Raw genomic sequence first — 14698 nt, 5'->3', positions numbered from 1 at the left:
AAAAAAAAAATTTATTTTTTATTGCATCGGGTCTAAGTTGCAGCATGCTGGATCTTCTGTTGCTGTGGGCTTAGCTGCCCCAAGGCATGTGGGATCTCAATTCCCCGACCAGGGATTGAACCCGTGTTCTCTGCCTTGAAAGGTGGGTTCTTAACCATTGGACCACCAGGGAAGTCCCTCAGTAAGGTTGTTCTTGACCTCCTAGTCTTGACACCCTGTTAAAAATTGACTTTATTATACCCACCTCCTTGCTATATTGTCTTCCTTAGCATTTATCACTATGTGACATTATACGTGTTTTACTCACTTATTCTGTTTATCCATCACCCACTAGAATATAAGCTTTGTGACCAGGTCCTTTCTCACCTGTTTACTTCTGTAGGATGTCTCTTCTGAAGGAGGGGGCCTGGCATATTGTAGACACTGTTGATGAAAATAATCAATAAGCCATCATAAGAATAGAATTCTGTTTGAGCCCAGCTGAGGACTATAGCCCCGAAGTCAACTTCTCAGATTTCTCTGAGAAATTAACTGGTCCGGAGTTTCAGCACAGTTTTCTGTTGTGTCAGAACATTAAATAATTCAGAAATATGTTTCTTCAAGGTTTTAAAAACAACCAGACCAAAACATACACAGTAAGAAGCATGGCCTTGGCACCTGGGAAGGGAGTCTTATGATCAAACGAGGAGCAGCACTGGCATCCCAGGAAGAGGAGAATTTCATCTTTATTTTTGACATGGACATTCTTTACTTCTGGTCAGTGCGCTCTTCCCTTTAAATAATTAAAGTGGATGCATAATGTGTATTTGATAGTTCACAAACACACTGTCATAACTTGGCCATAAAGTTCAAGTTAGCTCATGAAAAAGCCAGAATGACTTTCCCATACCTCCATATGTGACTTTTTCTTTTATTAACACCCAATAAATATTTTTGAATGGATGTGTAAATGCTTGTGAAACCGATTGGTGTCATTTCAGGTGGGCTCCAAAGAGCTCCAGTATTGTAGTCCTTTATGTCTCAGTGCAGAGAAGAATTCAGCAAGAGCAAAGTGGTAGATAAGCTATTTATTAGACTAGGATACTTGGGGGCCTACAAGCAGGTGGGTGAGAAATGCTGCACCCTGAAAACTTAGTGGGCTGCAGTTTTTTAATCGAAGGGAAAGTAGCGGAGGGGGAAACCCTTCTTTGTCTTTCTTGAGTAGACGTCATGCTTCCATCATCAGCTCCTCCTCCAAGTTGAGCAGGGGAGTTTCCTTGTCCCTGTGTGGTCAAGATAGGCCCACAAATTATTGTTTTTTGTGTATTCAGAGAACATGTACCAGGGATCATTAACTGACTGAGTTCACTGGGCACTCATTACGTAGGTCTTATGCAACTATTGTTTTATTGTTTTGGGGCATGTCCCGTGCTTCTGTTGCATGGTTCTGTTGCTAAGCAAACCTGCTTTCTCAAGTAATCATTAACTTATAGGGGTCTCCCATATTTTTCCACTTACAAACCCCTAGTGGGATTAACTATTTAATCACCTATTTTGTCCCTTCATTCTGTCCCTACCACTTGGATAAATGAATGGAGAAACATACCATGCTCTTTGTGGGAAAGATTCAATAAAGCAAAAATTTGATTATCCCCCAATTAATGTGTGAATGCAAAGCAGTACTGGGGTAGACACAAAGATAAGACAGCCAGACCTCACTTCCAAAAAGGACTTGGTGCCCAGTCACGGGGTGTGTAACCTATGCACACAGCCCCCTCCCCTGAGGTCCCACCCCTGCTGTGGTAGCCATATCAGGTAACTGAGGGAGATCAGGTAATAAAAGCCCCATTTACGTGCAGCAATGCGCAGCTCTGACAGCCAATGCAGTGTGAACCCCTAGAAGCCCCTGTCAGATGGGCTAAAGCTTTGTGGGATCTTTGTAACTCTTTAACGTCCCCCTCTACCACCACCTTCTTTCCCCTTCCCTTCACAGGTTCTGATCCCTAATAACTAAACTGTACCCCAAATTCAGTCTCCACATTGATTCCAAAAACCCAGCCTGTAACAGATATTAATCAAAACACCAAATAAATGCAAAGCAAGAAAGCCAAAGAAAACTGGAAACAACCTAAATGTTTATCATAAGGGAAAAAGCTTAGTCAATAAATTATGGCACAGCTTATGAAATGAGATGAAGTTAAAAAAGGAATAAAGGACATTTTATGAACTGATGTGGCCAAATATTCTTGATACAATGTTAAATGAGTTTTAAAATGTAATTATCAGAGCACAATCCCATTTAACTAGAAAATAGAGTCTGAAATGTATTTGCTTTCCTTCTTCCCTTTTTAAGACACTAAGAATCTTTCCTATGAAAAGATTGTGTGTGTGAATTCAGGGAAAACCCCTTAGAGGGATTTAAGAGCTGACAGGATTAAACTGAACCCCTTTCATGAAGATAGTATATTCAGAGAGAGCCCAGGCTAAGGTGTGGGGCAGCCCTAGGCTGGAATTCTGGCTCTTAAGCTTACCAGGCAAGTGATCTTGGGCAAGTCACAGGATGGTTCTGAACCTAAGTTCTTCATCCGAAATTCCTCCCAACAATCTTGTGGGAATTGAATGGTTAATGCAAATGTCTGGCACAATCCTCATCACGGATTTGATGCTCAATATATTCTGTTCTTTCTCCTGGATCTTCCCTTCCCATTCCAGCCAGGAGATCCTATTCTCTGCCACCTCTTCCCTCCTTTCAAATGAAATGAGGATGTGACAGGGAAAAGCCAATTCTCACTCCATGTTGGAACTGTTTCTCTGAGTTGGATTTTGTTATTATAATCATACATAAAGACCTACCTCAGAGCATCTGCCCCTCTGCCTGACTGTGAAAGTGTTCAGGACCCTGTCCACCTGTGGATGGAAGGAAGAAATCAACACATCCCCACCTGAGGTTTGCCATTCTAGGAGATATTTGCAAGACTAATGGCCTTTTTACTTTGTTTCCTCACCCCTTTCCTGACCCCATCTCTGTTCTATAAAAGAAGATGGCTATTTTTTTTTTCCCATGAAGATGGCTATTTTGAGACATTATTCTGCCATCTTCTGGCATTCCAGCACCTGCTTTCTGAGTAAAGTCTTTTTCCTTGCCTCAACACCTTGTCCCTGTCATTCAGTGATCAGAACAAGCTTGGACTTGACAACAAGGAAAGCTGGCCAGAACTCAGGGATCTTTCTGGCTGAGGCCCCAGAGGAAGATGCCAGGGGCCCTGGGTCAGGATTGAGCAAGAGCAGAGCAAAGGGCGCCTCTGGACCTGGGTTTGCAATGATGGAGACATCAACAATTCCGAGATCAAGGAACTGAAAGGAGGTGTGGGACAGAGCAACACTGGAACTCTGGTTCCTTCTGATCCAATGTTTCACTGCCAAATAGTAAAACTGAGGAAGTCACAGGAGGTCTGAAAAAGTCCAGCTGCCCCACACACGCCACCTCTGCCTGAGTTTTGATTTCAATTCCTTCTTATTAGTTACTGCCCCAAATTGAGGAAATGAGAGTCTCCCGGGTTATAGACTCTTGGTCATTCAGACACAGTGACCAGCAGGTCTCCACTGAGTTAGGTGACTCTTCCATTGGCCACCCCCATCCCAACTGTCCGGGATTTAGTTTTTTCCGACTCTGGTCATTGCTGCACAAAGAACTCAAAAATCACAGCCTCTTGACTTCTCACAGGTAAGGAGGCTGGGGATGCATGTGAGACTAAAAGGGCAGGGAGGATGTCAGAGAAAGCAGGGAGAAGGGATCATGGGTCTTTGGTGGAACTGAATGGTAAGATATATAAGGGGGCAGGTTGGGGATTTAATGACTCAGTGGAGATTTTAGACTCTATTCCCTTCATTGGATTCGGATTAAATTAGGGCAGCTACAACCTTGGTCACAAACTGATGCTCACACTCAGCCCCTTCCCTAGCCTGGTTCTAGCCCTGTCTTCAGCCCCAACTCCAGCCACATCTCAAACCCCATACCAACCCCAGTGGCAGTTTCACCCCCAGAGTTCTTACATCATTTTTTTTTTGAAAATTGGGGGCAGCCCAGCAGGGCACACAGGATCCTAGGAACTAGGGATCAAACTCCTGGCCTGTGAAGTGGAAGCATGGAGCCTTAACCATTGGACTGCCAGAGAATTCCCAAGTTAGCTTGACTCTTAACACCAGCCTGCCCTGCTCCCCACCCCTCGAAAGCTTGAACCTCATCTCTGTCCTATTTTCAACTTCAGCACCAAGCCTAGGTCCATCTCCATTTATGGCTTCAACACGAGTACTGACCCCAGTACTGACCCCAGCGTGAGTACTGATCCTAGTAGGAGATGCAACCTTGGTTCCAGCCCCAACATCAGACCCAGTCCTCACAATGCATTTAGCTCCAACTTCACCTCCACTGTCACTCCAAACTCAACCCGACCCTAGTTCAAACCCCATCCCTGACCCCACTTCTGACCTCAGCTGCAAACCCAAGCCCGTCCCCATTTCTAGCCTTCACCATGGGTTCCTTTTCAAACCTCACTCTTCTCTCACCTCCAGCCCTGCCTGCAGCTCCTCCCTGGCCCCTGTGTTCCCCCTTTAATCCCGCTCCTGCCCCAGGCTGCCCACTGGCTCAGCCTCCACTTCTGCTCCAACAGTCTCAGAGACCGTGTTGGTCCAAACATGTCAGTGAAGTACGAAGACCTTCAGTACTCGGAGAGTGAGAAAAAAAGCCAGGGGTTTACAGAAGGTAAGGGAAAGGGGAAACAGCCTTTGCTAAAATCTCTTCTTAATATGTTTAGAAGGCTTTCTGCTGTCAAGTGTGATGTCTGCACCTCTACCATATGTCCTGGTGGGGTTCCCCCACTCTGAACAGGGTCAGGGCCCAGCCTCTGGGGGACCCAATTTGAAGAGAATTGAAGATCCATAGTGGGTCTTACTTCATGTGCGCTGAGGAAAGGCAAGAGCATATACTGTCTTTCTAATGTGTTTTCACCCTTGAGTGTGAGCTTGCCCTAAACCTTGTGAGCTTAGAGTGTGGGCTGCCCCTAGCTCTCTCTGGGTCCTCCTGCTACATCCCCAACTCTGATGAGAGGACCTTACACATCGCGATGGTCCTCTGTCTGTGTGTCTTTATGTACACGTGTCCCCAGGCGTGTGAGGGGCCCCTGTATCTGAGCACTTGGGCTGGTCCATGAGGAGTCAGAGACCTGGACACCCCTTGCCCCACAGTTCTCATCCGGTCTCCCACCAGCATGAGCCGCCCCGGCCTCCTCCCTGAGAGGTCCCTGTGGCCCCATCCTCGGCCCCGTCTGTCCCACCACCTGGACCCCCTCCTCCTGACACCCTCTCCTCCTGCAGTGCTGTTTTCTTTCCAGGCCTTCCTGAAGCGGCTCCTCTCCAGCCCTTGCCTCCTCCTGCTCTCCCTGGGCCTCAGCCTCTTGCTGGCCAGTGTATGTGTGATGGGATACCAAAGTGAGTGGCACATGGTGGGCAAGGAAGAGAGAAATAATGAGGTGTGGTGGGGATGCTGAATGCAAGAGTGGTTGGATGAGGATGACTGCTGGCTCTGTCACTTGTCAGCTGGGGAATGGTATCAAATTATGTCCTCTCTCTGAGCCTTAACTGCCTCACTTGCGGTATCAGATAACAATAGGGCCCAGTCCTTTGGGTGGGGTCACTGAAGGGACCCATGAGATGATGCATGTTAGGGGCCCAAAGCTGGCGCAGAGAGGGCCTGGTAACCCTTAGCACTGATTGTCCCATCTGCCTATCAGATTTCAAGTTTCAGAGTGACCTGCAGACCCTGAGAACAGGTTTCAGTAACTTCACTTCAAACACTACGGCTGAGGTCCAGGCACTGAACTCCCAGGGTGAGCCTGGCATGAAAGGGGCTCTGGACTGAGGTGGGGTGGGGTGGAGCAGGGGTGGAGGCTGATTCCTGAGTTCTCCAGGTGGCAACTTGCAAGAAATGATAACATCACTGAAAGCTGAGGTGGAAAGTCACAAGCAAGAACTGCAAGCTGGTAAGAGACCCTCAGGGAGAGGGTGTGGAGAGATGGGGGCTGGGCTCTCAGACTGGAGGGTGGGGGGTGGGAGCAGTCACAAGGTGCTGGGCGCCCTCCCCTCCAGCCCGTAGCTTGAATGACAAGGTGCTTTCTCTGGAGAACAGGCTGGAGAAGCAACTGGAAGAACTCAAAGCAGGTCAGGCCCCTACTGCCTTCTACCTGGGCATGAGGCATGTGGGAGGCAGGGGCATTCCTAGGCTGGGTCCTGGGCATGGACCCCCGGTCTCCAGGGACTCATGGAGCAGAAGCTACACCCAGAGCACTGTACCCACTGCCCATCTGTGTGCATTCCAAGTGATTCTGAAATGCTCCTTCGAGTCTAGCAGCTGGCCAAGAACCTGAACTCCCTGACCTGCAAGATGGATGCTCTCAAGAGCAATTGTAAGAGTTGTGTGGGGCATGCCTGGAGCCAGTTCCTGCCCATGTCCCCCTGGGCAGCATCTCAGCCACTCCCCCAACCCTCGCCCCTTAGTCTCTCAAAACACAGCCTGCTGTCCTGCCAACTGGCTGGAGCATGAAGGCCGCTGCTACTGGTTTTCTTCCTTGGGGAAGCCCTGGCCAGAAGCTGAGAAAGACTGCCAACTGAAGAATGCCCACCTGGTAGTCATCAACTCCAGAGAGGAGCAGGTGAGCCCCCCGAGCTCAGGTCCCAAGACTGGTCTCATTGGCATCACCTGGGGGAGTTTTAACAACCACTGCCATCTGAGCCAGATCCTCAGAGGTTCCATTGGTCCCAGCATTGGGATCAACACCCTGAATCTCCTCCATGGCTTTAATGAACCCATGAAGTTCAGAACTGCTAGTCCAAGGAGCTGGCCTGGGGGGACAGGGTCAGGGGAGTCACCACTGTCCTTCTGTCATCCCAGGATTTTATCCAGGCCAACCTACGTCCTTACTTCACCTGTATGGGCCTCAGTGATCCAGATGGAGTCTGGAAATGGGTGGATGGGTCGGACTATGAGACCAACATCAAGTGAGTGCCTTGGCTTTCTGTGCCTTTTTCCTCCTTCAGCTCTGCTCCTCCAGGGTCTGACCCACAGCCCCTTCTCCCCAGCCTGGATTCTGTTCCATCTGTTCTTCCTAGCTGGCTGTTTTCCTCTCACCAACCCCCCCCCCCCCTCAGGAATTGGAAGCCAGGCCAGCCAGATGACTTTCATGGGCATGAGCTGGGTGGGGGTGAGGACTGTGCCCATTTCTACCCTGATGGTGAATGATGCCTGCCAAAGACTCTACCACTAGATCTGCGAGGCTGGACTGAGCAAAGGCAACTAAGAGAGTGGCCCCCTGCCTGGGAAATGGCAGGGTGGGGAAGGGGGACACTTTTCCTTGTAGGAGAGCAATAAACCCTGGGAGATTAGAGCACTGCCATTTGAGGTTCTTTTATTCCCCTTAACTTTTAAGACTATCTAGAGCTCCTAAGATATTTTTAAAAATTTCTGCTTTATTGACATATGAAATTGTAAGATATTTAAATATCAGAATTTGATACATGTATACTTTGTGAGAGGATTCTCGCATCTAGTTAATGAACATATCCACAACCTTACATGTTTATTGTTTTCCCTAGGTGAGAACACTTAAGTTCTACTCTCTTAGCAAATTTCAATTATAAAGTAGTGTTATCAACTACAGTCACCATGTTTTAAGTTAGATTCTCAGCTGCTGCTGCTGAGTCACTTCAGTCGTGTCCGACTCTGTACGACCCCATAGACCGCAGCCCACCAGGCTCCCCCGTCCCTGGGATTCTCCAGGCAAGAACACTGGAGCCATTTCCTTCTCCAATGCGTGAAAGTGAAAAGTGAAAGTGAAGTGGCTCAGTCGTGTCTGACCCTTAGCGACCCCACGGACCGCAGCTTTCCAGGCTCCTCCATCCACGGGATTTTCCAGGCAAGAGTACTGGAGTGGGGTGCCATTGCCTTCTCCGAGATTCTCAGCTATGAGACTTTTATCTTATAGCTGAAAACTTGTTCCCTTTAACCAAACTCTTCCTATTCCCCTCAACCCCCAGCCACTGGCAACGACTTTAGCACTTTCTATTTTTTTTCCTGACTTTTTTTTTAAATGATTCTGCAGATAAGTGATATCATGCAGTACTGTCTTTCTCTGTCTGGCTTATATTACTTGATATAAATACCCTCTAGTTCAATTCATATTGTTGCAAATGGCAGGATTTCCTTCTTTGTCAAGGCTGAATAATATTCTGTCATTTTATATATATATGATAGAATATTATATATGTATATATGGTAGAATATTATATTATTCTTTATCCATTCATCCACTGATAGACACTTAGGTTGTTTCCATATCTTGATTATGGTGAACGATGCTCCAATAAACATGGGAGTGCAGGTATCTCTTTGATATCCTGTTTTGATTTCCTTTGGATATAAACCCAGAAATGGAATTACTGGATCATATGGTAGTTCTATTTTTTCATTTTTTGAGAAACTTCCATATGCTTTCCATACTGGCTGTACCAATTTACATTGCCATCAAGAGTGCATAGGTGTTTCTTTTTCTCTACATCCTCACCAACCTAAGTTTTTTTTTAACCTGAAAAATCAGTGTTACTGAAGTGTAATCCTTACACAGTAAAATGCACCACTTAAAGAGTAGAGATGACTTTTTGTGTGGCCCAAAAGTATATTGTATATTGGTGCTGATATACAATACAGTGTTATCAACTATGGTTACCATGTTTTTTTAATGTTAGATTCTCAGACCTTATTCATCTTATAGCTGAACGTTTATTCCCTTTTACCAACCTCCTCCTATTCCCTTCCAAACCCCAGCCACTGGCAACCACTTTTCCACTTTCTGTCTTGCTTTAATAATTCTGCAGATAAGTGATACCATATTGTATTGTCTTTCTCTATCTGGTTTATGTTATTTGTTATAAATGCTCTTGAGTTCCATTCATGTTGTTGCAAATGGCAGGGTTTTCTTCTTTCACAAGGTTGAATAACATGCTGTCATTTTATACATACGTATATGTATATATTGGATATGGGCTGCCTACGTGGCACTAGTGGTAAAGAACCCATTTGCCAATGCACAAGACATAAGAGATGCAGGTTCCATCCCTGGGTTGGGAAGATCCCCTGAAGAAGGGCATGGCAATCTACTCCAGTATTCTTGCCTGGAGATTCCCATGGACAGAGGAGCCTGGTGGGCTACAGTCCATAGGGTCACAAAGAGTTGGACATGACTGAAGCTACTCAGCATGCACAATATATATGGGCTATATGATAGAATATTATATATAGGTATATATGATGTATAGATCATATATACTACTTTCCAGCAGTCATGTACAAATGTGAGAGTTGGACCATAAAGAAGGCTGAGCACCAAAGAACTGATACTTTCACACTGTGGTGTTGGAGAAGACTCTTGAGAGTCCCTTGGACAGCAAAGAGATCAAACCAGTCAATCTTAAAGGAAATCAATCCTGAATATTTATTGGAAGGACTGATGCTGAAGCTGAAGCTCTAATACTTTGGTCACCCGATGTGAAGAGCTGAATCATTGGAAAAGACCCTGAAACTGGGAAAGGTTGAGGGCAGGAGGAGAAGGGGGTGACAGAAGATGAGATGGTTGGATAGCATCACCGACTCAATGGACAAAATTTTGAGCAAACTCTGAGAGACAGTGAAGGACATGGAAGCCTGACATGCTTCATTCAGTCCATGGGGTCACAGAGTTGGACATGACTAGCCACTGGACAACAAACTAATGGAGTATAATATTATTCTTTATCCATTCATTCATTGATAGACACTTAGGTTCTTTCCTTATCTTGACTATTGTGAATGATGCTCCAATGGACACATAAGTGCAGATATCTCTTTGATAGCCTGTACAGAATCTGCCTGCAATGAAGGAGACCTGGGTTCGATCCCTGGATTAGGAAGATCCCCTGGAAGAGGGCATGGTAACCCACTCTAGTATTCTTGCCTGGAGAATCCCCATGGACAGAAGAACCTGCTGGGCTACAGTTCATATGGTTGCAGAGTCAGACATGACTGAGAGACTAAACACAGCACAGCATTGCAGTTCTATTTTTAATTTTTTGAGGCACTTCTATATACTGGCTATATCAGTTTACATTTCCATCAACAGTGCTAAGTGTTTCTTTTTCTCCACATCCTCACCAATCTAAGATTTTTTTTAACCTTAAAAATCAGTTTTATTGAGATGTAATTCTTACACAATATTCTTACAAAATTCTTACAAAATGTGTTTGTGTGCTCAGTCATTCATTGCATCTGACTCTTTTCAATGCCATGGATTGTAGCCTGCCAGGTTCCTCTGTCCATGGGATTCTCCAGGCATGAATAGTGGTGTGGATTCATAAGTATCTTGTAAAGGTGCTCAGCATCACTTTGTACAACTCCCAGGCCCTAAAGACCCAGTTTCCTCTGTCATCCCCCTGCATTTCTACTTCACCATGGGGAGGGAGTACTTTGTTTCACTTGGCCTCATTCAACTTGGAGCAGGGGCCTCATGGGCCATTGCTGGAAGTGGGGTCCCTGCCCTCCCTGTTGCCTGAGGATAGGCTGGTTCTGCCTTCCAGGTGTCTTTCACAATAGCACCAGACTAGGGAAGCTGGTGAGACCACTTTCCTAGGGTGGTAGGTACATGGCAAGGCTCCTGTACCCCCTCCAGGACAGTTCAAGCACAGAGCATGACATATTCAAAAATTAAGGAGTGATAAAAAGCTAGAAATGCCCATAGAGCAGGTGAGCTGCTAATATCTGATGGAAGAGTGTAGAAAAGAGGGGAGGGGGGGCTGGGATGGAAAGATAGTCTGGGTCTACCTCTGACTGGGAAAGGCTTTTATCCAAAGTAGAGAATTTTGTTTTGTTTTCTTTTGTTTCCTCTTATGGGCAGTAGAGAGCCCTCGAAGACCATATTGTGTTGTTAGGTTTACAGTTTCACTAATTAAGTTGTTTATTTGCAGAGTTTCTCAACAATTAGGAAACACTGCCACCATGTGGCTATTGGGTAATGTGGCTGTCGGCCAAACTGTAATGCAAACTGCCAGGTTTTCTCTGATGTTGTTTAATAATTACACCAGAGAACACATCCCTTGCTTCAAAGTAAATCAATGATAACCTTAATCTTAATGTAAAAAGGAAAGTTTTTCCAAGAAATCAATACCTGGGTTCAATTTTCGGATTTCTTACTTTGTTTTTAAAATTCCCATCTAAATCTTCAGGGATTCTGATCTCAAGAATCCTTTCTAGTCCCAGAAACCCGTAGCTCAGAATCAATCTACCATTTCCAGGTCAGTTTGGCATCAAATTGTCTCCAGGACGTTTCCCTCCGTGGTGGCAGATTCTGTTTCAATAGTAGGTGTGTTCTTGGATGGATCACAGTTGGACAAACCCAAACTCAAATATTTCTTTCTTTTTTTTTAAGTTTGGTGATTCGGGCAAATCACCTAACTACTCTAAGTCTCAGTGACTTCATCTGTAAAATGGGGGGAACACCTTTTCACAGGGTGATCGTGAAGATGCAACATGACGTGTATATATGCCTGGCCCATCACAAGGAAGTCCTCTTCCTGCCGCTCTGTCCTGGAGGGCGTATTGTCGTTGAGCATGCAACATGTACTGCATGGAGGTCTGTGATTTAACACCGGAGGTTTACCAGGTTCTCCAGCAACGTTCCCTGAGAACATTGGAGCTACTCATCCCCTCAGGCTTTGTGAGGACCACCCCCATGGGTCCCACTCCTATGGGACCACGCAACCACCCCGTGCGTTGCCTACCAACGTTGGGGAGGCTGGCGATTGCAATCCATGCATCTCCCGGGTGCGCAGCCAGCGGCAGGTGCGTGGGCATGGGCGGGGAGGTGTTCATTCCTCGCCCCTCCCTTCCTCGGGATTGGGGGTGTAAATGGATAATTCAATCCCCGTGGGACTCGGCTCGGTGGATTGGCTGTCTCAGCTCGCTCCCGCCCTCGGCACCCCCCGCGTCCCAGGTGGCTCAGGCGCCCTGTTTACCTTGAGAGCCTGTCCAAGTGGGGCTCCATCTCTGCACTTGCTCCTCTCTAAGGCCCCGCCCTCCGGGGAAGCGGGGAGAAAACCGGGCCGAGCCATTCTTCGCCCTTCCCCTCCCCCGGATCGCCCGGAGAGGTCGGGTAAGGGGAACCTGGTGTGTGTGGGAGGGGGAGTCTCAGAACTGGGGGATCTGGTTGTTATCCCGCTCTTGTACGGCGCGAACCTGGAGTTCTAGCCCAAGGCCCGAACATCACCCCCCTCCCCCCGCCCCCACACACACACAACCCCCACCTCCGTCCTGTCGTGCTCAGGGCTGGATCTCAGGTACGCTCAGGTCCCTGAAGGAGACACAGATGTGGCGACTTCTCTGATAGATGTTCCGCCTTCCCCAGGAGGCGATGACCCCCAAGCCAACCGGACCCCCGGACGGGGGCTGGGGCTGGGTGGTGGCGGCCGCAGGGTTCGCGGTGAATGGGCTCTCCTACGGGGTGTTACGCTCCCTGGGCCTCGCCTTCCCTGACTTCGCGGAGTATTTTGACCGAAACGCTCAGGAGACGGCATGGGTCAGCGCCCTGGCCCTGGCAGTGCAGCAGGCAGCCAGTAAGGAGGGGCCCCGAGGTGGAAGGCAGGAACTGGGGTCGGGGGAGGTGCCGTGAGAGCAGTGGTAGGGGACACACCTGACTGGTTACCAAACAACCTAAGAAAAATCGACCTTTAGAGTTCGACCTTCAGAGCTAGGTCGAATTTAATATTCTAAGTTCTAAAATTGAGTAGGTCTTGAGACGAAGCAGGGCGGGGTGGTGGTGGTGGTGTTGCTATAAGACGGGGGAGAAGTTTAGGCCAGGAAAACAGGCAATGAGAAGTGTTGGAGCGAGTTTGGGGGTCCAGGGGGCGTGTCTTCCCTTGACTCCGCCCCCTTCCAGGCCCAGTGGGCAGTGCCCTGAGCACCCGCTGGGGGGCGCGCCCCGTCGTGATGGTTGGGGGCGTCCTCACCTCGCTCGGCTTCGTCTTCTCGGCTTTCGCACACAGTCTGCTGCACCTCTACCTTGGCCTGGGCGTCCTTGCTGGTGAGGGAGAGGGATACCCGGGTTCTTAAGGGGGTGATGGTGGAGCTAGGAGCCTGTCGGGTACGGAAGCCAAGAGGGCGGGGGCCTCCTGCGAGAAACAGAGCTGGGATGGCAGGGCCTGGCATCCCTGGTTTCTCTCTTTACCCGGTCCTATCCATTCACAGGCTCCGGCTGGGCCCTGGTGTTCGCCCCTGCCCTGGGGACCGTCTCCCGTTACTTCTCCCACCGTCGAGTCTTGGCCGTGGGGCTGGCACTCACGGGCAACGGGGCCTCCTCGCTGCTCCTGGCGCCCGCTTTACAGCTCCTCCTTGATAATTTCGGCTGGCGGGGCGCCCTGCTCCTCCTCGGAGCCGCCACCCTCCACCTCACCCCCTGTGGTGCCCTGCTACGACCCCTTGCTCTTCCTGGCGACCCCCTGGCCCCACCCCGAAGCCCTCTAGCTGCCCTCGGCCTCGGTCTCTTCAGACGCCGGGCCTTCCTAGTTTTGACACTCGGCACGGCCTTAGTGGGGGTCGGTTACTTCATCCCCTACGTGCACCTGGCTCCTCACGCTTTAGATCGGGGCCTGGGCGGGTATGGGGCGGCGCTGGTGGTGGCGGCGGCTGCGATGGGGGATATCGGCGCTCGGCTCCTCTGCGGTTGGCTGGCGGACCAGGGTTGGGTGCCCCTCCCGCGGTTGCTGACGATATGCGGGGCTCTGACAGGCCTGGGGCTGCTGGCGGTGGGATTGGTGCCGGTGGGGGGGAACGAGGACAGCTGGGGGGGCCCCCTGCTGGCCGCGGCTGGGGCCTACGGCCTGAGCGCCGGAAGTTACGCCCCGTTGATTTTCTGTGTGCTCCCGGAGCTGGTGGGCATCGGAAATGTGGTACAGGCCACCGGGCTGGTGATGATGCTGCTGAGCCTCGGGGGGCTTCTAGGCCCTCCCCTGTCAGGTAAGGGCCAGAGCCAGCAGATCCGCTCGCCACCCCCACCCCCCACCTGCATCTGGGGACCCAGGCCTCTAAGTTCCTTTCCGTCTCCTCTCAGGCTTCCTAAGGGATGAGACTGGAGACTTCACCGCCTCCTTCCTCACGTGCGGCTCTTTCGTCCTCTCTGGCAGCTTCATCTATTTGGGGCTGCCCAAGGCGCTGCCCTCCTGCCGTCCGGCTTCACGTCCAGGCACTCCACCCCCTGAGATGGGGGAGCTGCTCCCGGTACCTCAGGTTGCCCTGCTCTCCCCGGGAGACCCTCACTCCACTCTGGACACCACTTGTTGAGCCCCTCCCCCAATAAAGACTTTTTATCTGCTTTTCCTGCAAGCTCCAATTGTTCAGGAAATCTATGCTGCAAACATTCTGCTTAAGATATCCAGAAAAGCTGGTTGATGGGAACAGGATCCCCCTAAGCCATGGCAGGTGGGAAGGGTGTTTGTCCTGTCAGTCCATTTCTCTTTGCCCAAGTGCTTGCCATTATAACAGGAAACTTTGAGGAACTGTCTGTCTGCTTCAGGTTTGTTGGGGGAAGGGGGGTACTCATGAGTGCTAGCTGCCCCATCCTCATTTCCCAGATAAGTCTTTCTGCAT

At 49.2% G+C, this 14698-nt stretch overlaps 2 protein-coding genes and 1 long non-coding RNA gene across 9 annotated transcripts; 2 read left to right on the top strand and 1 right to left on the bottom strand.

The window, feature by feature from the left end:
• Positions 1-1052: 1052 nt before the first annotated feature.
• LOC122694639 lies at positions 1053-12498 on the bottom strand. Its single transcript, XR_006341216.1, has 2 exons — positions 12361-12498; positions 1053-1262 (listed from the first exon to the last, which is right to left on the bottom strand). It is a non-coding gene; the product is annotated as an uncharacterized LOC122694639 (long non-coding RNA).
• On the top strand, positions 3321-11979 carry LOC122694637 (C-type lectin domain family 10 member A-like). Of its 5 annotated transcripts, none has more exons than XM_043903612.1 (11): positions 3323-3703; positions 4650-4741; positions 5353-5466; positions 5769-5864; positions 5946-6017; positions 6164-6195; positions 6383-6440; positions 6532-6686; positions 6926-7032; positions 11568-11690; positions 11770-11979. In XM_043903612.1, the coding sequence occupies exons 1-11, from the start codon at positions 3522-3524 to the stop codon at positions 11963-11965; spliced, it is 1227 nt and encodes a 408-aa protein (XP_043759547.1). In that variant the 5' UTR covers positions 3323-3521; the 3' UTR covers positions 11966-11979. The 5 variants fall into 5 exon arrangements, with proteins under 5 accessions (XP_043759548.1, XP_043759547.1, XP_043759549.1 ...); XM_043903614.1 differs by having other exon boundaries at positions 3330-3703; positions 4552-4741; XM_043903616.1 differs by having other exon boundaries at positions 3333-3703; positions 5370-5466.
• Positions 12068-14434, top strand: SLC16A11 (solute carrier family 16 member 11). Of its 3 annotated transcripts, none has more exons than XM_043903608.1 (5): positions 12068-12204; positions 12462-12669; positions 12993-13136; positions 13301-14068; positions 14163-14434. In XM_043903608.1, the coding sequence occupies exons 2-5, from the start codon at positions 12468-12470 to the stop codon at positions 14390-14392; spliced, it is 1344 nt and encodes a 447-aa protein (XP_043759543.1). In that variant the 5' UTR covers positions 12068-12204; positions 12462-12467; the 3' UTR covers positions 14393-14434. The 3 variants fall into 3 exon arrangements, with proteins under 3 accessions (XP_043759543.1, XP_043759542.1, XP_043759541.1); XM_043903607.1 differs by having other exon boundaries at positions 12070-12209; XM_043903606.1 differs by lacking the exon at positions 12068-12204 and having other exon boundaries at positions 12362-12669.
• Positions 14435-14698: the final 264 nt, after the last annotated feature.

Source organism: Cervus elaphus, chromosome 5 (genome assembly GCF_910594005.1).
Source record: "Cervus elaphus chromosome 5, mCerEla1.1, whole genome shotgun sequence".
In the NCBI taxonomy this organism is placed as follows: Eukaryota; Metazoa; Chordata; class Mammalia; order Artiodactyla; family Cervidae; genus Cervus; species Cervus elaphus.
This window is presented reverse-complemented; position numbering and strand designations above follow the sequence as displayed.